The sequence below is a fragment of the Eutrigla gurnardus genome (assembly GCF_963514095.1).
Source record: "Eutrigla gurnardus genome assembly, chromosome: 19".
Classification (NCBI taxonomy): domain Eukaryota; kingdom Metazoa; phylum Chordata; class Actinopteri; order Perciformes; family Triglidae; genus Eutrigla; species Eutrigla gurnardus.
In genome coordinates, this window is record NC_139930.1 from 21,062,116 (window position 1) to 21,088,762 (window position 26,647).

At 42.2% G+C, this 26,647-nt stretch overlaps 2 protein-coding genes across 3 annotated transcripts in view; both read right to left on the reverse strand.

The window, feature by feature from the left end:
- Positions 1-57: 57 nt before the first annotated feature.
- slc45a2 (solute carrier family 45 member 2) lies at positions 58-8,100 on the reverse strand (the record flags this gene model as incomplete). The annotated part of the gene is made up of 6 exons (XM_084034600.1): positions 7,413-8,100; positions 5,843-6,019; positions 2,496-2,866; positions 1,688-1,831; positions 660-783; positions 58-275 (listed from the first exon to the last, which is right to left on the reverse strand). Exons 1-6 carry the CDS (start codon positions 7,876-7,878, stop codon positions 58-60), a joined length of 1,500 nt encoding a protein of 499 aa, XP_083890726.1. The 5' UTR covers positions 7,879-8,100.
- A 6,340-nt stretch (positions 8,101-14,440) lies between these two features.
- amacr (alpha-methylacyl-CoA racemase) overlaps positions 14,441-26,647 on the reverse strand; it is a 37,416-nt gene continuing 25,209 nt past the window's right edge. Inside the window, exons 1-6 of one of the 2 annotated variants that reach the window (XM_084035710.1) lie at positions 21,556-21,803; positions 20,060-20,316; positions 19,793-19,936; positions 19,169-19,329; positions 16,813-16,999; positions 14,441-16,461 (exon numbers count right to left, since the gene is read on the reverse strand). In XM_084035710.1, coding sequence (XP_083891836.1) covers positions 16,052-16,461; positions 16,813-16,999; positions 19,169-19,329; positions 19,793-19,936; positions 20,060-20,306 — 1,149 coding nt within the window. In that variant the 5' untranslated portion in view covers positions 20,307-20,316; positions 21,556-21,803 and the 3' untranslated portion in view covers positions 14,441-16,051. Of the gene's footprint in view, positions 16,462-16,812; positions 17,000-19,168; positions 19,330-19,792; positions 19,937-20,059; positions 20,317-21,555; positions 21,804-26,647 lie in introns of those variants that run through there. The other variant, XM_084035711.1, reaches the window with a different exon arrangement.

Below are 26,647 nucleotides of genomic sequence, written 5' to 3' on the forward strand. Positions count from 1 at the left end.
TTGATTTTCTGCATCATGAGTGGTTTTCAGACACCAATAAGAAGAAGTGATTGTGGATCAGCTGAGTACCTCCTCCTCCTGCTGGTACTCCGCTATCAGGTTGAAGGGGATGGTGTAGAGCGTGCTGGACATGACGCCGAAGACGCTGCAGAGGATCAGCGTGGCCAGGACGTTGGGGAAGAGACCAATCAGGCTGGTGCCCATGCCGAACACAAAGTAGCCCACGAAGTATAATCCCTTCAGGCCGATGTACGGCAGGAGGCAACGCTGCACGTCTGAAAACACATGACGTTATCAATGGTGCACGTCTGATGGGATGGGCTGCTTCATTTCAGAGCAGCAATGTAAGGATGTAAGGTGAACAAAAAGAAAGAATTTAAAAAAGACCCCCTCAGCATGAACTAGGAATACAGCCAATTTCACACTCAGAGACAGCCTGAAGGGCACTTTATTATCCGGCTGCGTTTTGCATGCAGCACATTATTTCACTCCCTTTTCACACATCATCGTCAATTTGGGATCTGAATGAAAACTGCGAGCGAACGAGGAGCACAATACGAACGGGGAAGCTTATGATGGAAGTGCAGGAGATGCTGATGCTAATGGATGCTGGCTGCTGAGACACACACACACACACACACACACACGTTCATACTTACAGGAGTAGAGAGCAGAGGACACAGCATTGATGCACAGCCCCCAGCAGCCCACTTCCACTCCTCTCTCATAAACGGCATAGGATGTGGAGTTATGGTCTGCGTACGGATTCCCATTGTACACAATCTGAAAAAACAAACAAGAGGAACAGCTTGACGACGACGTCCAGCCTCGTTTATACACGACGACTTCAACCTTTTACTTTCCGTTCAGCGGGAAGCTGTTCATTTCTCATCCCCAGTTTTACATGATGGTGAACGGGTGTTAATGAGTCCTGGCCTTGGGTCAGCATTTAAACTAATTAACGGAGCGTGGAAGTAAAAACACCTGGCGTCGACTAATTGGTCTATTATTTCTTACATTGATGAAATGTCAAAACAGTGAGGAAAATCTGTTCTTATGGTAACGTGTATTTGCAGCATTTGCATCAATGTGATTTTATTTCCAGTGGTATTTTTTTTTTTGCATCATGCATTTTTGTATCGTTTGTTTGCTCATTTTAGTGTTTGGGTCTTATTTCAACAATCTTTATCACTTTGTGACTTTGTCTGTAAAATGTGCTATATCAAATACACATTATTATTATTATCTATAGGTCCTGAGAGACGTTATTTCATTCATACCGTGTATGTAGATGGAATGACAAACTAATCTGATTTGATGTCTTCAAGTTGCAGATTTTTTACAGTCGAAAACCGCAAAAAGTATTCAGTTTACGATGATATAAAACAGAATCGTGAATCTCAACATCTGAGAAGCTCAAAGCAGAGAATAATTCTTTTATATGCATGACTTCGATGATGAATATATATGACATATAAAGGATTCTGCTAGAAAAACATTCTTTAGTCTTTACAAAAGGAGCTCTAAATGTTGAGAAAGATTCCTTTTCTTGCTGAGCGTCTCATAAGAATCTGATTCGGTCTGAATGCCGATTAGAGTCGGACATGACCTAATGACTGCAATTAAGTTGACTACACCGAAATGAGACACACTGGGGGGGTTGACTGCACACGTGAAATGAGAATACCTGTCCCATAAAATCAGTGAAGAAGAGCATGTTGCAGAGGAAGGCCGTCCATCCCAGCAGGTGGCTGACACACAGGTAGCGGTAATGGCTTGGCATGTTGATGACGGCTTTCATCATCGACCTGAACGTCAACCTCTTCTGGTCCTGCAGACGACCACACACACACAACACACAACACACAACACACAACACACAACACACAACACACACACACACACACACACACACACACACACACACACACACACACACACACACACACACACACACACACACGACCATCAGAGCCAATAAAAAGATTCCGTTACTCTTAGATGTCATTGCTTTGCGTGTAAGGGCTGACGATGACGAGACACAAAAGGGCAGATGATGAAATCGTGACAATGATGAAAACTTAAAAAGGCATCAAATAAAGTATGATCTAATATACATGTTGCAATAATACATCGCAACCTTTTAAGTTCATAAATGAGGGGAACAAATCACGCTGCCGTCAGTAATAATAAAATTATAAAAGGAGATAATTCACCAATCACTGTATATGGTCACTAATAGATATACAAGATAGATATTTAGGCAAACGCAAGAAATGTCAGAGATTATTCATTGAGGCTACAAAAGTTGAGGATGACAGATTCCTTCCTTTCGTCGTGTGTTTGACGAGTTGATTGATGTTCAGAGTTTCAAAGAAGAATTCAACAATGAAAGACACATAATTTCACACAGAAAAGTTTTGTTCTGTTAGCGAGGTCATAGCCGTATATCTCTATGAAAGGAATTCAGCGTCTTCAGAGAGTTTGTTCCATACCATCTCCTTGTTCGGCTGCTTGGCGCTGGAGGTCACCGAGTTGGCCTCCCCGAGAGCGGAGAACGACCTGGGCCTGAGGTCCGGGACGGACGCGGCGCCCGCGGGTGAGACCGCCTCTTTAGCCAGCGCTCCGTAACCGTTGCCGTGGGAGCCCAGTAGGCGGAGGGCGCTGGGAGGCGAGGGGTCAGAGTGGGATGGCTCCTTGCCCAGAGGTTGCTCTGGAATACTGAAAAGGTGCACGGTGAGGAAGATGCCCCAGGTCAGCGCAGAGAAGAAGAAGATGACTTGGTACTCGGAGCCCAGCAGCTGACCCATGAACGAGTGACCCCAGTCCATAGCTCCCACCAGGTAGCCGAACGCACCGCCCAGACCTGGAACACACAGCACCTAAAGGTTAAAGTAGTAGGCAGAGTACTGTACTCCCTCCGGTTCTGCAAGAACACTTTCCTTCTAGCATTCAAGCCCCTTTGAGAGAGCTGCTGTGTGGGGGAGAGAGTGGTTAAACCAGGCGGCAAGTGAAGTGCCTTAAACTTGCAGTCTTTCTAATGACCAGCAGGGGGCGACACCTCTGGTTCCCACATGATTTACACATTGTAAACATAAGTTTATGCTCTTCTTGGATAAAACGTGATATTATGGTCCCATTTAGAATTTAAAATAAAACAGGAATTGCTTTAGGACCTTACCTACCTTGTGATTGACATGATTATATGATCAATATTCACTCTTCAAATTACGCAATCAACTAATAAGAAGTAATAAGACATTAATAAGAAATAAATAATAACTCACAAATTGGAATCAGCAATTATCTTTTGTCTCCGAGTTGCTGCTTTTACGTTTGTTGCAGCTGTGAAACTTAAATGTCACATCTATATTCAGATATTACATGTAGAGTTTATTAACTGGACATGCTGTGTGACAAAAGAATAAAAACAGTGCCTCATCTTGTTGATCTTGAGGCTCGTGTGCTCAGGAGTGGTGTTAAATATCATATATTTCTCTCCTCTTTCAGAACCAAACAGCCTGAACTATGCTCACTTTAAAAAGAAAAACAAGGAAACTCTTCTGCTGTTGATCGCCTGAAATTAGGGCTATTTTTTCTACATTATATCATCTGGCAGGTAAAGTAATCTGGCATAACTTGTGTTTGCAAGACTGGAACGCTGGTGTTTGCCCACTGCGTCGCTAACTCTTCTCTCTCAAACAATATCCCTTTTCTTTCTGTGTCATTTTTATTTGTCCTCAGATGTTCCCTCACAATAACTCTGATGCAAAACAGAGACACGACTGTGGCTCAAAACCAACAAACAAAAGTAAACTATTCAACATCGGCACGGTGCAATTCAAAATTCACCTTTCTGGTGGGTGTTTTTATTGTGTTGTTCTGGGATCCGTCTGTTCAAGGTCTCCAGGATTACAGATACGAACCAAAACAAAGCACTACTTGGCACAACCTCATGTTAATTGTTGGGGGAAAAGGTGCAGGTTTTGTTTAGTCAGACCACCTTTGCCAAGCTACTATTATCCAGGGGGATGGACCCAGGGCATTGGGTTTATCCTCTGGGCCACGATCTAGCATGGTTCCACCTGTTCTTACGTCCTTTAATCACCTGCTGCTGAAAATAATGATTTCGTCTGAGAAAGAGGCTGTGAAACCAGTAATGAGCATCTATCTTTCACATGTTGGAGGTGTGATTAGAAAAAAAAAGACGTGCATCACAGAGAAACTTTCTTCTTTCTCCCCGCTCCGTGAAAACCCTCAACATACCAGCGGCGGCGTCTGCACAGTCATGTGCCTGGCTTCTGTCTCTCTCAGCCCAGACCCATGACTGCAGCACATGACTAGCTCAGGGCTGGATTACTGCCTGACTAGCATGCTCACACCACCCGGTGCCTGCTGACAGCCCAGCGCACCGCTGACGGTCACAACAAGAACGTCCACAAAATATTTTACAACATATTTTATAAGGTTATGGAGATTTTTTACAATAAAGCGTGCACTCTTCAGCTCTCTGAGCAACTCATTGTTAACACTCATCCTTGCCAAACTCTCTCTAAGAACAAGGTGTGTGATTATACGTGATGTGACAAAGCATTTCACCCTTAAAAAACTCTCACTCCGACTGAGAAACCTCACATTTCCTAGCACGACTCTGAACTTTGGAGACATTTTTTTTCTCCGTCTGAACTTTCTCTGCATCCGACAGCACGAGTGAAGAAGGAATCAGAAATCTATTCATCCGCAGGGCAAAATGTCATCGACCCGGTCAGGTTTAAATGAGAAAAAAAAAAGGTGGATTAATCCGTGTTGGAAAACATGTCAGAGCGTCTACATCAAAGTGGCAGAGGAACACACAATTTAAAGTTTCAGGGGGGAAAAGGGCGACTGACATCCCTTCGAGATGTCACGCTCTGAAACTAAGTCCTCAGAGAAAAAGGAGTTCGACATGAAAGGGTGAGACAACATACTCTGTGTCCCAGAGAGATTAATTATAAAAAGAAAAGCATTTGGTAACCAAGGAGGGGTTTTTTCCCCCCCAAAACGACATTGTGTTGGCAAGATTTCAATGACAAATGTCACAAACAATTGCCAAAATGTGTGGTTGTTATTCTAGTTTAAATCTGGTTAGATTTTAGCCTCAAATCTGTGTCAAAAACCGCTGAAAACGGACACGTAGTTTAGGCACTAAATGACATTGATGAGAGTTGTATAAAACCAACGCAATCAGCTAAAAACACACTAAAATGTATTCAGTAATGGGGCTTATACTTGGACACTAAAGTAAATGTCTGCACTATTTCGTAGCTAGGGACTGACTTTGGCCAAAAGAGACTTCCTGGAGTGTTGTCATTGCGGCACGGTTGCCAGGCAACAAGCAGAAGAAAGTCACCATGCCTGGCCTAGAAACAGTCCTGCACACAAACCCCACATAAAAACAAAACTAGAGATGTAACAAACGAGCCATAAAAGCTTAATTAGAGATGTTGGTGGACTTAATTACCTTTGGACAGAGTCAGACGAGCCCCTTGTTTCCAGTCTGTATGCTAAGCTAAGCTAACTTTCTCCATAAGGAGTGGTTTCAATCTCCTCATGCAGGAACGTCTTACTACCCTTATTTGAAAGGACTAAAACAGAGACATCCACCGTCTTTTTACTGAGCATGCAGACCACACACACAAACCCGTGTTCACACCTTCAGTGTGTGCCGAACCACAAACCAACCATCACACCAGAGTTCCACTTTGACTCAGAGAATCGCTGCTACAGTACTATTAAAACTGAAACCTGTTCACAGCAAATCCATCACGATGGAGATAGAAATAAGCATGCGATGACTACACACCCGTGAGCAGAGCGTGGTAGTGCAGCCCTCTCTCCTTGTCCTGGTGCGAACACACGTCGAACAGGTAGGCCTTGATGGGCCCGTCGATGAAGTCCGCGGCGAAGTCGAACAGCACGACTCCCAACATCACCACCACGATGGCCCAGGTGCTCCTCAGGGCCCTGTCGCTGACGAGCGCTGCAAGACGGAACGAAAACATCTCGTGTCAAAGTTGCCTGTCGAATTTGGCAAGTTGAGATACAAGAAACGGTAAAAAAACGAAGAAAACAGCTCATATAGGGACTACTTTAAAACCTGGCTAACTTAATTTTTTTGGCGATTTAAATAAGAGATGAGTGTGTTAAGAAAGCCTTTTAATACTGTAAAATAGATGTAATGTAGCAGAGAGTACATTTCATGGAGTCACACTGAACAGACCTTTCTATAAAAAAATAAATAAAAATACTGTTCAAAATCGAAATCAATGAAGGCGATTACAACAATGCAAACGCATTCCTGGGGCATTTACTACGAGCGTGAGAAATAATAATGAGCTTATCCAGCATGAAGAAGTAAATCACTCATAGTCCATATGATGGTTATTGCAAAGCATTCAACATAGAAAAAAGCTTGATTGGGATATTTGTTGACCGACGCTCCAGGTGTGAAATAAGGATTTTTTTGCACATTGTGCTGCTATTTCTATCGATAATTGTACCATTTAGTTATAAAAGAGATCTCATGAATTAAACACCCCCTCAAACACGTCAGTTGAAGTGTTCTGTGATTATAATTACCATCCAGTCAAAAAGCTATGATTGAGGTATTGAGGACTTATTTCAAGCCCCATCATTAGGATACAACAGCATTGTAACTCTCAACGGGGGTGAATCGGTCCATGTGGTGGCAAAGGTCACAGATTCTTTTAGGAGGAAAGCTTCTCGTGATGCTGCATGCCGGATTCTGGGTTGTTAACGATCTTATCAATTGGTTTTTTCGGACGAAACTTTAAAAAAAAAAAGAGAAAAAGGTGAAAAACTTTTACTTTCAGTCACGAGTTTAAAAAAAAGTGAGCATTCAAATTCTCGATCTGGTCCGGTGGAGTCCACTACACCGATGCTGGATCAGTGGAGATGATTACTGAGGTATTTATTTACTTTCTGCTCATGATAGATGGATTAAGAAGAGATTACGTGTGAGCATAAGAGCCTCTCAAGTCTCTCTTTTCTTTCTGTTTTGAGTGAGAAGAGAAGGGGACGTTTGAAGCCCGAGTAAGAGACAAGCTTTGATGGCAAAAGTCAAACATTTTCATCGCTGTCATCTGAGAAATAATCCAATTACATGGTGACACCTTATCTGTATTGCCTTGCATTTGTCGAGTCTTACAAGATGCGTCTCAATTATTCTTTTCCAAGCATGAGAAAACATTTGAATTACATCAAGGCGATGTCTGATGTATACAGTACGCTCCATCATTGATTATCCCTTTATTCCCTCAGAGGAATCAAAGTCGTAGAATTCACTTTCTGATATAACAAGACTAAAAATATATATCTTTGGTGAACCCCTGCCCCCTCCACCCCTCCCTTACCTGAAATCACAGCATCTCCGTTCAGGAACAGGCTGATTCCCAGCAGCATGAGGACGCCCAGGGCCAGGATGTAAGGCCTCCGTCGGCCCCACGACGAGCGGCAGTAGTCGCTGGCCGAGCCGATGATGGGCTGCAGCAGGAAGCCCAGGATGGGGGAGATCAGCCACACCAGGCTGTACAGGCTGCGGGGCAGGCCCACGCTCAGGAGCACCGGCGTGACGAACGCCGCCTCCACGGCGTAGCAGAACTCCCTCCCGAACATGACCAGGCCGTGGAGGATGAGGCGGCCCCGCGAGCGCCTGGGGGGCTCCACCGCCCCGAACACGGCGCTCTCCCCGCTCTCCATGTAGTCCTCTTTGGAGCCGGTGAAGTCTGTTGGGTACAAAGAAGTGCTGACGCGTTCGCCGGGCTGCGGGAGCCGGCAGGGTTGGGGCCTCGCGGACTGGTCCTCTGATAGGAGGGTCATGGTTGAGAGACGAGGGGGGGAGGGAGAGGGGAGAGGAGCAAGGGGAAAGTATAGGAAACGAGTTTAGTGGTGCCCTCTCTCCGTCCGCCAGGTGATGGATAAACAGTAAATGCCCCCAAATCCTTGCACTGGCGCTCAGCTGGAGATAATCCTTCTCTCTACTGCATAGCTGAGCAATGAGTCCCGGGAGCAACACAAGCTTTACTTCACATGTGAGGGTCTGCCTCCTGGTCTGAGTGGAGCAGAGGGGCACTCACTGAAGAACCGGGGGAGAGGGGAGGAGAGAACGAAAGGGGAGTATTTAAGAGATTACTCAAGTGTAGTAAAGGAGGGGGGGTGTTTCCACATCCTCTAATGATCAGCTAGCATTGATTTCAAGGCCACCAAACTCTATTTATACACTTTACAGACACAGTTTATTTAAAAAGAGATTTTTCGCCCTTCACCCCCTTTTTATTTCAAGTTCATTCTTCTTTTTTATGACTTAATTTTTATTCACTTTTAATTCATCTTCAATCTTATTTTGTTAAGTTATCTGTAAACCATATATACAGCTGAAAAAAAATGAAAAAACAAACAGGCAAAATTGTGAATATGATTGTATACGTTGATGAAACTGAAATAAAAATTAACAATAAAAAATAAGTGAAAAGAAGCGTTTTTTTCAATACATGTCCATTGAAATTGATGTAGTGAAAACATATTTAAAAATAAAAAGGTGTGTTTCAATAATTTGAGAAGAAATACTACCGCAAAGTTTTTATATGCTTTTCGTTGTTGCATTGATTGTTTACCGATAATGGATATCAGTTATCTCTTCTGCTTCACCATTGAGGGTTTCTGCATCATAAACAATCTGATTTGTATTATTAATTAATCTTTTTTTATTTATAAAGCCACGTGTTGTTGCTCAGTCTGTCCACTTCTTTGGGTCAGATTGAAAAATCTCATCATATATTGGATGAATTTCCTATAAACGTCATTGCTGATTACCTGATTTTCCCTCTATAGCGCCTCTATGATGTTGACATTTGTTTGTTTGTTTTGATCGAAACATCTGGATTGTTTTAGTGTACTAAATAACAACTTAAAGCGGAGTGGTTATTTTTGCCTGTGGAGGCAATAAAATATCGCTCAATAAAGTATTGTTTGGAATTCACTTATTTATTCCCCCCATAACTCCTGCTTGTGTTTATTATTCCTCTAAAAGTTAGAAGTTAGTAAACTTTGCTGAGGTTATGTCATAGGGATCGCATGATGTGAAAACCGGTCGTTATCAAAGACGGTTTTGTGAGATAAATCACAAGAATACAATTAAACTCAAACCGCTGCACAGTGTGATTGTTTTGAATCCAAGGAGGCACTAAAACACTCTCTTTCAGTCTCTTATATTGAACACATCGTTACCACGTTACAAAGTTAAGGTGGCCTACTTTTGTCGCAGTGGTTCAAACTGAGTCATTTCCTGCACCTGCGTCCTTATTAAAAAAGACACTGCGTTCATGTTGGGAGTACAAATCGGTGGTAAGCAGCGTGACGGGAAAGCCTGGAGCGCCACTTTCTGATTGGATGAAAAGCTTCATATCAGCAGGTGAACTCTAATTATAAACCACAGCGCACCTATACCGCGAAGAAAACGCTCAAATAGTTACGTCGAAAACGAGAAACGCACCCTGAACTATCTGCTGTGTGGAGTATGGAACCACATTTACTGGGCTGTGAGCATACAGTTCAAGTATTTGTACTTAAAACATGTATTTAACCAGGGAAAAAAAATCTCTTTTTCAAGCACAGACATAAAAGGTCAGCTGTGAGTCATATATTATTATTATTATTATTATTATTCCAGGAGCCACACTCAACCTCAGAGCCCTGAAATGTGGCGACCGGTAGATCAATCCACTTTCTATTCATGATTTCATGCTGTCTTCCATCTTCTATATTGTACTTTTCTTACTACTTATGATTAAAAACATACAGCTCATCTTAAACTCATTTTCAACAGCAATTTGTAATCTTTTAGTATCGTCGATGACATTACAAAATATCATTTTCTACAACTGAAAAGATCAAACGTGACAATGAATTGATGAGTGACTCACAGGTTTTGTCCTGGAAGTCTTGTTCCTCAGCGCCACAGACATCCATTGTAGTGTGAAACCTATAAGAACAGTGAGTCTTGGTGAGTGAATGAGTCACATGTCCTACCGAGTGTTCATTAAAATGAATAAACCCACTGTAGTTGACTTTGACTCCACATACACTGTCCTGCAGCTGTAAATACTCACCCGAGCACCACATGTAGTACAAGTACACAGCAGAATATAGTCTCACACAGCTGTCTTTTTTTATATTTCCTAAAGTACATATTTGACACCTGGGGCTACAATCATAAGGGTTTCCTAGAACAAAGAGTCACTCCACGTGTCCAAGAATTTCCAAGAAGATTCTTACAATCGTGATGTTTCCAAAGATAATCAGCTTCTGGTATAGATATGAAATATTCACACATAATCTTTAAGCCCCTAAGAGCGCTTAGCAGCAGCCTCGGCCCCTGTGAGTTATATAAAATATTAAAATGACCAGCATGGCACATAAAGGTAAGCAAATCAACATTAGAACTATTAGCATGTGAATGGGCTGTACTGCAGAGGTAGGCCTGTGTTTGTAGGCTAATTTTATCACATAATAATAGTATTCCTAATAACATCACTACGTCTGAAGGGAGACTAAAGTACATGATTAGGCCTTTACAGTCCATTCTAGGCCTGTTATCACTAAAAGTGCATTTTTTCTTCTTCTTTTGGATCAACCAATCACAAACATAGACTGGATATAAGAAGTGGATGAAGCCATTGTGACGTCTTGGCTTTTTTGCAACCAGTGGAAGGAAGTGACCATATTTGGACTGCGGAGGAGTGACGGGTGGATCTGATGACGTAAGGATCTGGATTCTAGCGTGAAGCTAAAACAAAGTTAGTTCAGTGCTCTGTTTGATATCAATGCGTTCTGCACCCGTTTGTATACAAGGTTGTATTTCTTTAATTGGTTGTTAATGAGTCTCGTCATTGTTTCTGTAGTGTGATTGGCTGTGAAGGAACCAGAGGAGTACCACAGACAGGTGGGAAGCCAGAGTTGACCCCGCGACCCCCAAACAAACCCATCTCCGTCTCCCTGGAGTCGTTTTGTGAGCTTGAGTAGCGTTCCTTAATGAAGTGTTGTTGTTGTGGAGAGAATTAAGTCGTCGCCTTAAGCAATAATTAGACATCTTGGGAAAATATAACAGTTTTTTTTGCAGAGTTAGATGTTTAATCCACTCTCTTATATAAGAGAGAGAGACATTAAAACAAATCGATTTTAAGCTTAAGGATTTTGTGTTTAGTTGGAAAGTGAAAAGCACTCAAAAAGGCACTTTGCCAAGACAGTCAATGCCTCCAAAATGAGGATCCATCACTGTTCTCAAAGACTTTTATGTTTAAAGGTCTTCAATATTAGAAGCTGACAATCTCATTTTCCACTAATGTGTCAGCTCATAAAGCCGGAGCTGCTCTTTTCAGAGTGTTAAAAGGTTAACGCCCACCACATCGGTGCTGCTGGGAAATCAAAGCCCGGAAGACTTCTTGACATTCTCCTGCTAGATAAAGCAGTAATTCAAGTAGGACTCCCATTCATAGTAAAATAATAAAAAACACCTGACAATTCAGTCTTAGTGTTTGAATGGAGCACTTAATTGAATAATAATGTCCATTAAAAATATCAAATCATAAATAAAAATATCAACTCAAGACTTAATCCTATTTTTGTCCATCAAGAGGGAAAATAACACTCCAAGTTAAATTAGGGAATCCTATTGCCTATAATTGAGGGAGGGAGCTCATATTCTTTGTTAAGGACATGATTATAGAGGCAGAATTCAAATAATAAGGAACCTTTTTTAATTTACAACTGATTCAAACCTTAAGGAATTAATGAAAGTGAAGAAAGACCACATTTTGGATGATATGCAAATGTCTTAAAGTAGAAGAGACTTCGATGACACTGCAGGGGAAACTTTAAAATCAATATTACCATAACTAATTTTAACTTCAGGGTCAGTTCTCCTCTTTCAAACACTTTTGTGCGAACTTCCACCGCCTTAAAACCACTAAGAGCCTGGTTGGTAGCCTTTTATCAGGCATCAGTGATATTGATGACGAGAGGTGCCTGCTGAGAGCCCCAAGGGTATTAAAAGACAATAGCCACCCAGCCACAGCCGGGTGATATAAAAGTATCAGCTGCCATACCGCAAGACTACAGAGCAGCTTCTTTCCTCGAATTTATACCTCTACCCAACTATATGATAGTTATTGTGCAAGTAGGAATACAATCTGTTTCATTCAATTAACCGTGAACTACGAACTATAGTAATTTGACTCAAAGTACCTGCTTCTAGCAGGCAGAGGAGTCAGAAGTACACACTTTTCTGTACTCAAGTAGAAGTACAGATACGTATAGTATACCTATGAAGGACATACTTGGTTTTCTTGCAAGGCTAATTGAATCTCATCTCACATGAATAAGATGAATGGATAATTCTCCTCAAATGCAGACTCTTTTGTCGTCCTGGAGTGTTGAAATTGTGTCGAGTCGTCAAACTTTTAATGAGACTGCGGGCAGATTTCTAATTATTGGGGAGGACCTTTCCCTTAAAAAGACTGTGGAAAGGAGAAAAAAGGAATTTGATTTGCACTGTTAAGTTAGTTAACTGGCCTCCCCAGATTACCATAATGTTGGAGAATATTGCAAAGATCCACCCCTCAACAAAATCACTTGTATTAATGGAGGGTCGTCACCAGACCATGAAATCACAAGGCTCTTCTGTGTTTTTCAGCAGCACTATAAGCTCATCAAGTGATGATCCATGTGATCCCCGCAGAGACTCACGGATACTGAAGAGCAGAAGGAAAAGGTCACTTTCTTTCTCCATAACGAGCCAAAATGAATTCCTATGAAAGAAGGAAGAAAAAAGAAACAACAGAGAGGCACAATTCATCGCATCCCGAGATTGCTCACATTTGTGTGCACGTCAGTAAACACGTGCACGTCCACGTGAGCCGTCGTCTACAGATGTGATTGTTTCTGATCCTGATCTCTATCAATCAATATGATCGTTTCAAATCATGTCAACATGCAACAAGTGTTTCTTTGACATATAAACAACTGAACATCTGTGGGTTTTGTCCGATATGACAAGGAATTTAATGGAAATGATTTTGCTATTTATTAGAATAAAAATAACTGATTGCCTGCAACCTTGAAGTCGTCTTAAAAACTATCGTATAATGAAAGTGAGAACTTATGATACAACTACAATGCCTTGTATCGGTGTCTGATTTTCTATGCAGTAATTATGTTAAAGGGATTCATTCAAAGCCGAATGTGCTCCATTTAAATGCATTTCCATAACTTTCAAAAGCACCGCTCCTCACAAGCTTTAATGGTATGCGTTGTCCAATTTAATACCCGCTGTGAAGTCGTATAATAAGAGAGCATAAACTGCTCTTCACAGCTCACATTCATATCAAACTGTGTGTGAAGTCCTGCATTAATCTCATGCTCCATGCTTAAAGTCGTGTTTGCCCCGGGACGGTGAGAGTCAGATGTTTGGAGTCACACCACAGACATTCCTCACATACCTGCGTGCCTTTAAAAAGGTTTTAAACTAACAACCGCATATGTGATAGTATACATTCACCGAGGGAAAGACGGCTGCAGTCAGAGTTAAGCATCGATGTGATGCGGATCTGCACGCTGTGAGAACCAGAATAGTCTGTTAGAGAAGTTGTTACAGGCCACCGTATCACACACAGGTTGCCTAGTGACATGCAAAGGACTAATGGCCATGCTGCGATTCAGGATTATTAATAATACGAGTCTGATTATTACACTCACACAAATTCAAAGTCACCACTGACACCACTTTACATGTTTGATATGCAGCAAAGCACCAAATTAGCCGGTGAAAAACACTAGCGAGCAAATGTGGATGTTAGCAACAGAAAAGATACTTCACCGACTACTAAATACAAACGAAAATCATTTTACCCTTATATTTAACTGGATCAGAAAGTGGAAGATTCTTTTTGTCTTCATGAAATCCTTCCTTACAAAGAGCATCTCTGCATCATTCGTGGATGTGGATTCAACTAGTTGATTCAAGGCCACGACACATTGCCTTCTGGAGGGGGGATGTGAGCACTTGTGCTCTTTGTATCTCCACACGTCTTTGACAACGTAACTCCGGATGTTTCCGAGGAAGGTTCAAATGCAGTTCACAGCCAGAGAGCACTTATTTTCACAGCGGGCCACCGTAGAAGGACCTCTTATCACCAGTTTATCAACCGTTTGGGCAACATTTATGATAGATTTCCAAACATAGGGGCAGCAGGGGAGTGATAATGAATGTTATTCTCTGTCCAGGAGTTGTTTTTTTATGTCATTTCACGACTAATCTGAGCATCACCTAATTTATCTGCGTGGATAGAGTGTGAAAAGTTTTTGAGCAAACTCTGCTGAACCAAAGACGAAACCCAAGAAATGTGAACTCTTGCATTCATATCAGTTTATTAAAAATGTTTTCATATCAGTTAAATAAAACTTGAATTTTGACATTTCGTGCTCACATTTCCAGTTCCTTGTAAACGATGCCGTTCTCAGCTTAAAACAAATTGGCTCATAACAATGCAATGTGCACAATGGACTAAATCTATAATCTGCATTATATCCTATTACCTATAATCCATAATCTTACTGATCGGGTGCAAAGTCAAGTCAATATCTCATGCCGCTGCCCGTCTCTCTGCATGTATTTTATGTATTCGCGTTTTCTTATTTTACAATATTACATGTCCTTGTTTAATTTGACATTAAATTTACATTTTCTTATCTCTTATTCTCTTTAAAAAGGGGGTAAGAACAAGTATGTAAAGATATAATAGGAAAAAAAGTCTGTAAAAGGCCACTGTATTGAGAATTTAGGAATATAAATAACAGTTCACATGTCGGAGTCCGATTGCACTGATGAAAAATCATCAAGTTTATTTATGAGTAGCCCTATGAATAAACAAATCCTACGTGTTGATCAAATTTGCATACACACCAGAACAATATTTAAAACATAAGACAAGTTGCTTTGATTGACATTCATTAATTATCACCAGGCGGCTCTCCACACAGAGCATTTGTTTAAAAATCGTTGAAGCCTCCGGCAGCACGCCGGACTAATGGGGTGATTATTGCACTGCCACACCAACACCGAATGAATAACTTACATGCGAAATGATTCTGACGAGTGTAACAAATTAAAAATCCCCAATTTTAATCTTTTTTTTAAAAGATAAAAATACGATCACAGTGTGCCGTGAATATGGCTGCAGTACACAGTGTCTGCAATCATATATTAGTTTGGGGAAAAAAAGATAATGGGGTGATTTGTATGGTAAATTTCCTTAAAACTCCTTGTGACTCGTTGCCACTTTATTTGCTCCAATCTCTGAAGTACTGAATTGACATCAAATCAACATTTTATGGTCGATTTTATTTGTAATTTACTTCACAGCAGCAAAACTATTTTTTTGTGATCGGCATGTTGTGTTGTCCCTGCGTTTTATTTCCACTTAATTCATGATTTAGTTCCCATTTAGATCATTTCCCCTCTCCGTTGTCACAGCTCAAACATAAGACCCACTTACCGGTCACTTCCAATCAAATTATTTTAATAATGCTGTGAGTCTGAGTCTGTAGTACCATTTAAAATGAGTCACCATAAAACAACAATAACAAGTAGTCATAAATGTTGCCGCACAAGATCAATTACTGGAAAGCAACACAGTCACATCCAGCGTATAGGCCGACACGGTGACGGATTCAGCTTTCCTGTTATTGTTTTCTGTGAAGTTTGCCGGAAGAAAACCCTGCTGTGTTTTGTGTGGAGTGAGCTGAGGTTGGTTGCTATTTGGGAAGAACGGAAGTTTAAAAGTGACTTATATTTTCATTAATTGCCGTTTGGTGGAGCCAATTAATGCCAATGTGAAGTGTGTTTCATGTGGATTTAGTTGGTAATTGGTGATTGTTGTTTTTCATGTTGAATTTGAGAAGGCAGCAAATAAATTAATCACTGCTAACAGCTGCGTCTCTACAACTTGGCTTTGACAGCATTACACTCTACGACTCCCGCCGTCAGCATCCGGTCTACGTCTGCCGACGTGAACCCATACTCGTGGAGGACCTCGGCCGTGTGTTCTCCAATACCGGGGTCAGAGGCGAGGCGGGGCTCTGCAGGAGTCCGAGAGAGAACCGGGGCCGGCCGAGGGCTCTCGTCCCCGCCGGCGTCCTTCACGAAAGAAGCTCTTTCCTGGTTGTGTGGGTGTGAGCTCACCTCGTCGAAAGACAACACGGGTGTAACGCAGGCATCGGTCCCATCAAAAATCCTTGACCAGTCCGCCTGGGTTTTTGAAGCAAAACGCTCTGTGAAGATCCGTCTCAGCTCGGGCCAATCAGTGAAGCTCATCTGAGAAGGTAACGCTGCAGCATCCAATTCTAAGCCTTAAAAAACAAACAACAAGTAACCCAACAGAGAAATGTTCACTGCAATCAACCTGCCGAGTTTGTGGTTCATTAAAGAGAAGAAAAGGTAATTTGTTCACCAATAGAGTGTTCTTGGAGAGCCACATGGGGAGTGCACCTACGTTGTTTTGCTACTGCTAATACAAAGAGAGCTGCTCTTGTTTCACATTACAATTAAAAAAAAAAAAAACTAACAGTAATTATCCTCATCAAGTTCCCTTCGTTCAAAAGTCTTCCCACAGTCAGAAATGTTGGTTAAGCAAAAATTATAAAATAAAAAATGAGCCTCTATACCTTAGAGCCTCCAATGTGAATTAGCATACTACGCACCCTTAAGTAGCTGTCTGTAGAACTGCGGCTCTATGGCTCCCACAGCCATGTACGTCCCATCTGCGGTCTTGTAGGTGTCATAGAAGGGCGCTCCGCTGTCCAACATGTTCTGTCCCCGAGGCCGGTCCCACATACCGATGCTACGAGACTTCCAGGCAAAGGAACCTACATATGCGGCTCCTTCGACCTGAGACACGGTGAGAGGCTCAAAGACATCAGCAGCATAAAAGAAATGTGTGATTTCACAAAAGAAAACCATGAGCAGAGCGTGAGCATTGCTTTTAGTGACTCGCGAGCATGCCTCATAGAATTGAAATGTAGAGGTCCCTCTTTTATCAAGGAGGGACACGACGGAGCTCCATTTGAAACAAAGCTTAAAAGGAAAAAGAATCAATCGAGATGTGAAGAAGGGTTCTGGTGGTCTCGCTCTTTCTGTGAAGGTTATCAGTTGCAATACTGAGAGTTGCTCCATTAAAAAAAACACACACACTTCAGCATCGGCAATTTGAAATCTCTGCCGAGCAAAGGCAAGATTACAGAGATTTTCCCTGGTCAGCGTGTAGAGCAGTTGAACCTTCATTAAAATCCTTGAACCTTTCTCCACCAAGTCCTGAGGGAAAGTTTATTCATTGCTAAAAGCTCCGCTACGTGAACAGTGCTGAGCAGCTGGTGTACGGTGGAGCTTCTTCTTTGCAAACAGCTGCCTGCTGCAGAGAGCGGAAGCAAATGGTAAATTGGCAAAGGCAGCTAAACAATGGGATGGACATCAATATATAGCTCCATAAAGCTATAAAGCTATAGATCTGATACATTCGAACATTATAAGTGACCCCTTTTACATTTTTCTTACCTATAAAAACAATGTCTCGACTGTGTGTGGGGGTGTCTGTACCTAGAGAGAGCCTGTCCTCTGCCTGTATTCACTTTTGTTGTTATTTAGCCATTTTCTGGACATTTCTGGACATCTGCACTTGGTGCTGTAACCCCCAGCTAATTGGCATGATGTCCAACCTCTTCGGAGAGCAGGTTGTTACAACGCCGTGTGTTTTTAGTGTCGGCTCTGGGTGCTGCTTTCGGAGAGCCAGACGGACACAGGCAGAGCAGCAACCAACACTACATAGTATACCTTCAATAAAACACCACTGTGAATTGCTTGTCAATTCATAGCGGTGTTATTATGGTCAATACTCCACACATGGGATTTTAAATGAAAGCCTTTTCTATAAACATCCTGCGCACCAGTGCATCTGGCTGAATGCTGTCCATTCTGGGATTGGCTCCAGCCCACACAATTATTTAGACTGGCTGAGTGGATAACACCATAAAATTGTTATTGGGCATTTAAAGAGCTCAATTGAAGAAAAAAAGGGCCTGCCAAGCGACTAAGTGGTTTTGAGCGGGGACAGTAATCTGTAGAATTAGATTCTGCATGCACGTATAGAATCTGTAGGGAACAGGAAGAGGTTAGCATCCGAAGCGGTCCTGGTTTGTAGTCTGAGCAGCGTCGACTGATCGGGTGAACAGTCCGTGTGGAGAGCAAAAGAGGCGGAACGTATTGGCTGAAATGCAATCTGGGGAACCCACCAGAGATCGTCTGACAATGACTTTGATAACTTGATAAACGACCCGACTATAAACTGGAAAAAGAAAACCGATAAGAAAATCTACACTGCCTTGCATGAGATGCTGAAGATAAAGTGGTTTAAAAGAAAGAAAGAAAAAAATAGTAAGCAAGTCCATCTACTTTACAAAGGTAGAGGTATCCCATCGGTCCAGCACTGTAGCATACACTAGTTATGTTTGTAGTTTTTATGGGGATTTATACGTTCAAATCCACCTCCGTAAGGGGTTCATTAGAGCCTTCCGGCTTTATTACAGCGAGTGGATGTCAGGCATAAAAGGATTGAGGAGACTTTGATGTGCTTTTTGAAAAACAACCTCACTAAAAGATCCCAATTCAAAATTGATGTGGCTCAAAACTCTGCACAATGTGGTGCCTCATCATCTGCAAATGCACCGCTTTGAAACACAGAGCACCTTTGGATTAGTTTCTCCAGCAGTCTCACCTCTGAGGAGGCATAGACTGCTTTCCGGTGTTTGACAAATCTTCAACCCGGACTACCAGGTTTTATATTTTATCTTCTCTGCAGTAGCGCTAACAATTCACCCACAAACTCAGCTCGTCTCGTGCGATTATTGGAGGGTCAGCAGAAAGCGTCTCCATTGTTCTTGAGCTCGTTTTTTGACATGAAAACAGAATAACGGTCACATCCTGTTCCGCAGAGCGGGAGACACAGATGTCGTTGTTAACCCGATGCCGCGGTACACCTTGACTGGAGTCTGACGAATTGCTCACCATGCTGGCGTCAATGATCTGTCCTTTCCCCGACTTTGTCCTCTCCAGCAGAGCGAGGACTATTCCCAGAGCGCAGCTAAGACCACCTCCCGCAAAGTCTGCTATCAGATTCAGCGGAGCGTAGGGCTTCTCTCCACTACGACCCAGCCGGGACAAAAGGCCTGTCACAGAAACGAGGAGACAAAAATTATTTTATATGCTGAATTCCAATATAGCATCTAAATGGCGACTCGTTTTCTAGTCGCCATGTTCTTTTTCATCAGGTTTCCAAGGTCACGCTAAGTGTTTTCTAACGCACACCTCATTGAAAAATATGTCGGAAAGTTAAATCATGTGAATGAGTAAGATGCAAATAACCTCTGTTGTGTTAGTCACGTGTCTGAAATGATGTCAATTTGGCCCAAAACAAAATTCCACCAACGTATTAATGAAAATTCCACGATGAATTAATTTGAAGTTTGGCTTCAGGTGACCAAAACTCAGCGTGCAACAAGATATTGTGATAAAACAACCTCCTCCTCCTCCTCCGGCGTCTTTATGAACACGCCATTCCACCAGTGGTGCAAGTCAAAGTGTGTAAACATTCACTTCAAACAACATTAACAGTGGCGTGCGTGTAATGACCTGACATGGCGAGGTAGTTGATGTCGTGCCCCGCTGCGGCTGCATAAGAGCCACTCTGTCCGTACCCCGTCAACCGAGCGTAGACCAGACGAGGGTTTTCCTTTAACAGCTCCTCTGGACCGAGACCCAGCTTCTCCATCACACCTGAGAGGGGTCAGGAACAAGAAAACATCAACAACATCATCGTGTTTTTACTGAAGTCAAATAATTGCTTCAAACTCCGTTCTGAATTGCCGAGCTCAGCTACCACAGTGCTGGTGATCTGACCTTTACGGTAGGGCTCAAGGACCACATCAGAGTGGACACAGAGCTTCCTGAGCAAGGCCACGCCCTCCGGCGTCTTCAGGTTGATGGCCACGGACCGTTTCCCCCGCGCTAGCGTGTCCAACGACATGGGGACTTTTGTCCGGTCCACGCGGATCACCTTGGCTCCGAAGTCTGCCAGGACCATGCCACAGAACGGTGCTGGAGCCAGGCCCGCCAGCTCGATAACCCTAACTCCAGCCAGCGCCATGGTGAAAGGACTAGGAGGGAAATGATTAGGGAAAATCAATGCAGCAACGATAGAGGGAGTGAGGCTCTTATTTGGGGAATTTCACAATCAATCGGTATTAGTAATGTCACGTTTTACCACAGCAAAACCGAATTTGACACTTTTTTTTACCAGCTTAATGATTAACAGGTAATAAAAAAAAAAGCCCTACAGCAACATTGTTTATTATAACTTCATGGTGGCTTTTATTGTTTTAAAGGGTGGACAGTTACTTAATTTTACTTTTTTTCTTTGGGAAAACAAATGGTACAAAGGACAGACCATGCTGCGTCCTTGTAATTTAGACTTTAGACTCTGAAACCGACTCAAAGTACAACTCATCTACTTTTTTCTAACTCCAAACAGACACAGTTTATGCAGACGTGCTAACTAGCGCCTGTAGTGCTAACAGACTACATAGTAAAATATGTACGTAATTAAGTACCAACTAATTCATGAACTTAATACTTATCGATAACACCGAATCTCTGTCCAAGCGCGCTAACTTGTCTCAACCGTTTCATGTCCAGTACCGCCAATGACGTCACAACAACGCGCAGCGTAAAGGCTTGATTATGCTTCCGCGTAGTGATAACGCAACGGCAACGCAACGGCCACGCAGTTGCTTGGAGACCGTGATGGTTCTGCGTTGGGTTTACGTGTCGAAATGCAATTCAATGCCACACCGGGAAAGGGCGCTATGTTTTTTGTAAAGACTGACCGACCGACCGAGACTCTTGACGTATATCATCGTAAGCTTCGTTATAGCGTATTTGTTTACTTTCCGGCTTTAAACGTCCACAATTTTTCAGAACTTGGTGTTTTATTTCTTTGTGCAAAAGCGAGAAGGTGCAAACAATAAAACGAGGTGCAAACAATAAAAGTAGCCTTTTAAAAGTTTAAATGGCGGTGTTTATGAGTGGAAACCGGATAGCGGTCTCCAGCGGATGTAGTTAGCGGACCAATCACAGCCGATGCCGCTGCGTTGGTGTTGCGTTGCTGTTGCGTCGCCTCGACGCGCGTCGAGGATTTTTGGGAGGCACACGTCAGGCCCTTGCGTTGACGTAAGGGGGGTCCGCAAGGACGCAAGGGGTCCGCAAGCCCCCTTGCGTTGTGTCGACGCGGAAGCATAATCCAGCCTTAAGTAGCCGCAGCGTTTGTTGTTAGCATACACGTCGGCGAACAAACGTATGTGAAAATGAAAAAAGACAACTTCTGAAGTCCACCATACCTTTAGCTTCCGAAGCCCTGAGGACAGGTCACACTCACTGCCGGGGGCTGTCGTTGCTACACACCGCACCCGCCGCGGGGGGCGCTAGTTCACCGGGTCAAACGTTAGCGTGTAGCTTAGCTATTAGCTAAAGTGTCCGAGATACGAAGACATGCTGCACAACAGTTAACTAAACACGTTAATGAACCGGCTAATGTCGATAAAGCGGCAGCTTCATATACTGTTACTGTTGCTGGTTTACAGTTGTAGGTTGAGCTGACCCAAAGGGGCCAAACGGGCAACAACTTCCGGCGTTCCGGTTTCCGCTACCTTGTGACGTCAGCACGACGAGCTCAAGATTTGTGGGAAATGAAGTTTTTTTTAAGATATCACTTTAAAGAAGGCTTATATCATGGGCGTCGCCACCAGATTAATATTTAGGCTATCATGAGTGAATACCACTATGTGATATACACTGTGCAAAGCTTGTTTTGATTCTGTAGTCAGTTGTATAACTTCTATTACAAAGGCATTATAAAAATGTCAGTATAACAATGAAAGGGCTATTTAATTCTCATTTTCATTTCTAGGAACAAGAGACATTAGATACGGAAGAGACATCTTCTAAAAACAATGCACCAGAATGTGCCCCCGGCAGTGAGTGTGACCTGTCCTCAGGGCACCAGAATGTGCATTGTTTTTACAGCCTGAACAGCCTGAACAGAACCCCCCAGATATCAAATGATGCTGACGCCCCTGGGTTAGGGTTAGGGTTACTTCCTTTTTTTATTTTGGCTGTATCTCTGGAACAGTAAGAGGTAGAGACACGGGCTAAAGGCTGGTGTGTTCAGAATGGGTCTGATTGAGTCAGACGCCACCCACCCCTAGTCTCTATGACTCTCCGCTCCCGAGATATAAGCAGAAATGTAGTTAGGGTTACTTTTTTTATTTTGCCTATATACCCACGGCCACCTCCATATATATTAAAACTGCAAATCTACATCAAAGAGGAAGAAAATCTGTTATGCATGTTTGCTAAAGAGCTTGGAGTCGCGGCGCCTTTCCTCCAGTAGAAGCATCTCACGGCTATGAGAACAGTTATTAGTCCGCCCACACACACACACACACACACACACACACACACACACACAAACATAAACACACATCAAAGTAATTTTATGTGATAAAGAATTTATCTTTGCTTATAAGCTTGAAAAGACCAAAAACCTAAACACAACATTCTTTCTCATTCTAGTAAGTCCTCAACACATTTACAAATCCATCCCATCAACGGCAACATAATGTACAAGAAAATCACGACAGAAAGTCGATAAAAGCATAAATATAACTTCAAGAAGCAATATATGACAAGGAGTTTGGATGTAGCCTATATATTTCATTTGATTTCCCTTCGGTGCATTGGCACATCCCAGAGAAATGAGCGTGACACACTTGATAGCCTCTTGGAATCCTGTTCCTGCCGCAGAAATAATAGAACATTACCTCCGAGAATCCTTTGGGTAATCGTCTGTTCGTTGGTGTGACGACGATCCTCTCAGAACATTTCTCTCTCTCCAAAAGAGTCGGTTCAGTGTAATTAAACACTATTCTCAATAATATGCTTGCTCACCAGTGTGTCATTTCAAATAATTTCTTCAAGCACAAATAATTGCATTCAATCCATTCATTGTCCCGTGAGAGAAGGCTGTGTTTATGAAAGATTTTTTTCTAGAACAGAAAATTATTTTCTTCTCAACAAATAGTATGAAATTTCTTTTTTAGTCACTAACGTCGCTCATCTCTAAAATGGTCCACCTAGGGCTGAATCCACCTACAGTGGTAAAAGATGAATTATAGGAGGTGAAGCAAATGAATAATTGATCTACAGCTGGGGCCAGAACTTCCTTTTCCTATGAATAAGGCAAATCGCAACTGACCATGCACCCAAAGGAGTCCTGTGAGCCCTGTATATAAAAGGAAAGGAGAAAATCGAACACAGTTCAATGATTTATTGAAAAAGTTACAAAAGCTTATGGGCGTGGACAGCAAGTTGGGATATAATGAGGAGCTGCACAACAACTTTGGAGAGTTCAAATCATATCTGGAAGTGGGGGAAGAGGGGGGCAACGTTGCCTGGGGACCAGACCAACCTGCAAGCTTGTGTTATATTTGCTCTGGCAAAATAATTTGAGTTTGTGATTTGATCTGGAATCGTCAGGCTCGGATCTGGGGCCCAGCAGCTCCATGCCGCCCGACGGCCACCGGGAGTTTATTAAACACACTTCAGTGATCGACCAGGTGCAGAGGTGAGAGAGTCAGCACAGCTGAACATGCTAACCCTGACTAGCATGTGATGGTGACATGCTTGTTGAATTACAGCTAAAAAATTTTATTGAATTACGTATTACTCCTTTAATTGAATTATCTGCGTTTGAAGTTAACTCTTAATTAAACCGATTGATTGTGTTTTAAGTAACTTAAAAAAGTTTGTTTTAAGTCCATTTTGCTTCATCTCATTTCAGATATTCTCTGTTTTTTTGGGGGGGTTTTTTGCTGCCTGTGTGGAAACAAAAATCAAAACTCATTAGTTGTACTTTTTTGTTATTCAGCACTGTTCTTTGGCTTTGGGTATTGACTCTGTCGTGATAATCAAATCGGTGTAGCTCGGGGTGTTTTTGTTGGTTCATTAAAAAGGAAAATGTTAATTGAGCAAAAGATCCACAACCGAATGCAGATAAAAGAATCTGTCTACCTATCTGATTTAAAAGTCCGCTGGTCACAGTTTGGGTAAGAAGATCGGAGCGTTCAGGGCTGCAGCAGCTCTATGAGTTTGACTGGTTGGCTGAATGTGACATCCTAATGAATCCAATTACACAGAGAGAGAAGCGGAGGCTAATAGCTTCTCCGGGGTCAGGGGGTTGACATAAAACCGAAACAAAATGAGTTAATGTAACTATAGAAATAAAAAATATAAACACCCATCCAGTTTGAGGCTAGAGATTAGGTCCAAGATAAGAGGTCTGCTGCCCTCTGTTGGCTACATGTATATCACAAACTGTCCTCCACAATGAGCTCGCACAACTTTGTGGATTTTTAAAGAGCTCTTTGTTTCTGGGCAAAGACGTAGGAGCAAATCACTATTAATGTGTTGTATTAATGGTGTTTTTTTTCCTCCATAATGCCTCGATTGTCTGTAATGTCTCTGGCGTGACAGCGAGAAGACTTTTTGGCGTCCGGAGTGAACTTTGAAGATGCTCCGGGCAGTGAAGGAGGAACGTGGGTTGGCATTTAACACATGCATTCACATTTATTCATTGACGTATTTAATGCATTTCTATATTTTTATCTTTGCTGGGGGGGCAAGTGGGTCCTGAGCCATTTGTGAACTATACACCCACGGGTGTGAATGGGTGCTGGATGAGTCGTTGACCCGCCTGCCACCATGTGAGTCGATGAGCTTTTGCCTCAGGGTGTTGAGTTCAGAGACACCAATATGGATTTGTTTTCCTCTCTTTCTGGGTTGTGTCTCTTTGTTCAACCTTTAATAGCTTCTTGGACTTGTGGGTATATTTTGGACCCGATGCTGAAGGGTCCTGATGACCCCTAACTTGTGTTCCAGTGGGTGAGTAAAAAAAAAAGCCGGTATTGATCAGTGTGTGGGTTTCCTGTACATTTCGATGTTGAAGATTCTGTCTATTTCCCTCTGACATCCTCCTGGGTGAACTCGATGTTTCGTCCACCGCATTGATGAGCGCTTTGACCTCCCGTGTTTAGATTTCGTCCACGTATCTGATCCGGTTGCTGGGAGCAGTTCCATTGAAGGAGATCTTGATCTTGACCTCTTCTGCCGGTAGAAACCTTCATGAAAAGTGGTTGTCACACACATGTGGCAGTGAGGTCGGTCCAAGGCCAAGGTGCTGTAATCCTGCTTCCGAGGTGGGAACACGTGAGAATACTCTGCAGACAGGGTTCAGACCTGAGAAGTTCCAAAGTGACCATTAGTGGGCGTCACTCCCTCAGTTTAGTTATGTCTGCTCCCTGCAGCATTACAAACGTCCCTCAGTCCAAGCCAACAATGAGTGCCCTCCTCCCGAGTGAACCTGCTATATTCATATCATATAACGGCTGTAGTGTTGAAAGTGGAAATATAATGCTAATAATTTGAAAGTGTCACCCTACAATTAGCCAGGACTCACAGAATGTAATGTTCAAAGATGAATCCAGGCTGAACCTCATCAGAATCAGAATCAGAAAAGAGGTTATTGCCAAGAACGTTTTCACATACAAGGAAATTGCCTTCCGTCAAGAACATAAAATGAAACATTTCTATAAAAGGAAAAATACATTATATACACTAGAGGTGCAACGATTCATTCGATTAATCGATGAATGGATTGTCAGTCCTATAGATTCTACTAAATCGATCTGCTACAATAAATAAATAGAATGAATAGTTTTGGCTTCACCAATAATCGATATAAATGCATTTAATCGGATGAATCGTGATTCTTACTTATGATTAATGTTTTAATACGTTTAAGACACTCTCTCCCCTGCCAGCATGTAGTCTACTGAAAATGTTCAAAATAACCGAGCATATTTTAATTACATTTTTGTATTCAGCATAAAATATTATGCAGGTTTACTTTTTTATAGAATAAATATGTTATTTTTTCACCTTTCATAAGAATACAGATAGTCTCACTCGTATTATTGCATGTTTATTTCATGGATATAGAATTTTGGTTACAAGTTACAGAATCGAATCGAATCGTTACCAAAAAAAAAAATCGTCCTTGAATCGAATCGCCAACTACTGTATCGTTAATCGAATCGCTGTGAAGCCAAAGATTCACACCCCTAATATATACGCATATGCAGCTCATGTCTCCTTTATTTATTTATTTTTAAACACAAATACCCATTCATCCTGAGAAAAGAGCAAGCACTGAAAAGACAATAAAACAACACCTCTCTAACACAATGAGTGTGAAAGTGTGAGCCAGGTGGTTACGTTAAGCGATTCTTTTTCTGTTTTTCTGTCAATTTTATGATTTTCCCAGATTTTCCCAGGAACAAATAGAAACAATTTTGTACAACACTCAGGGCTCCT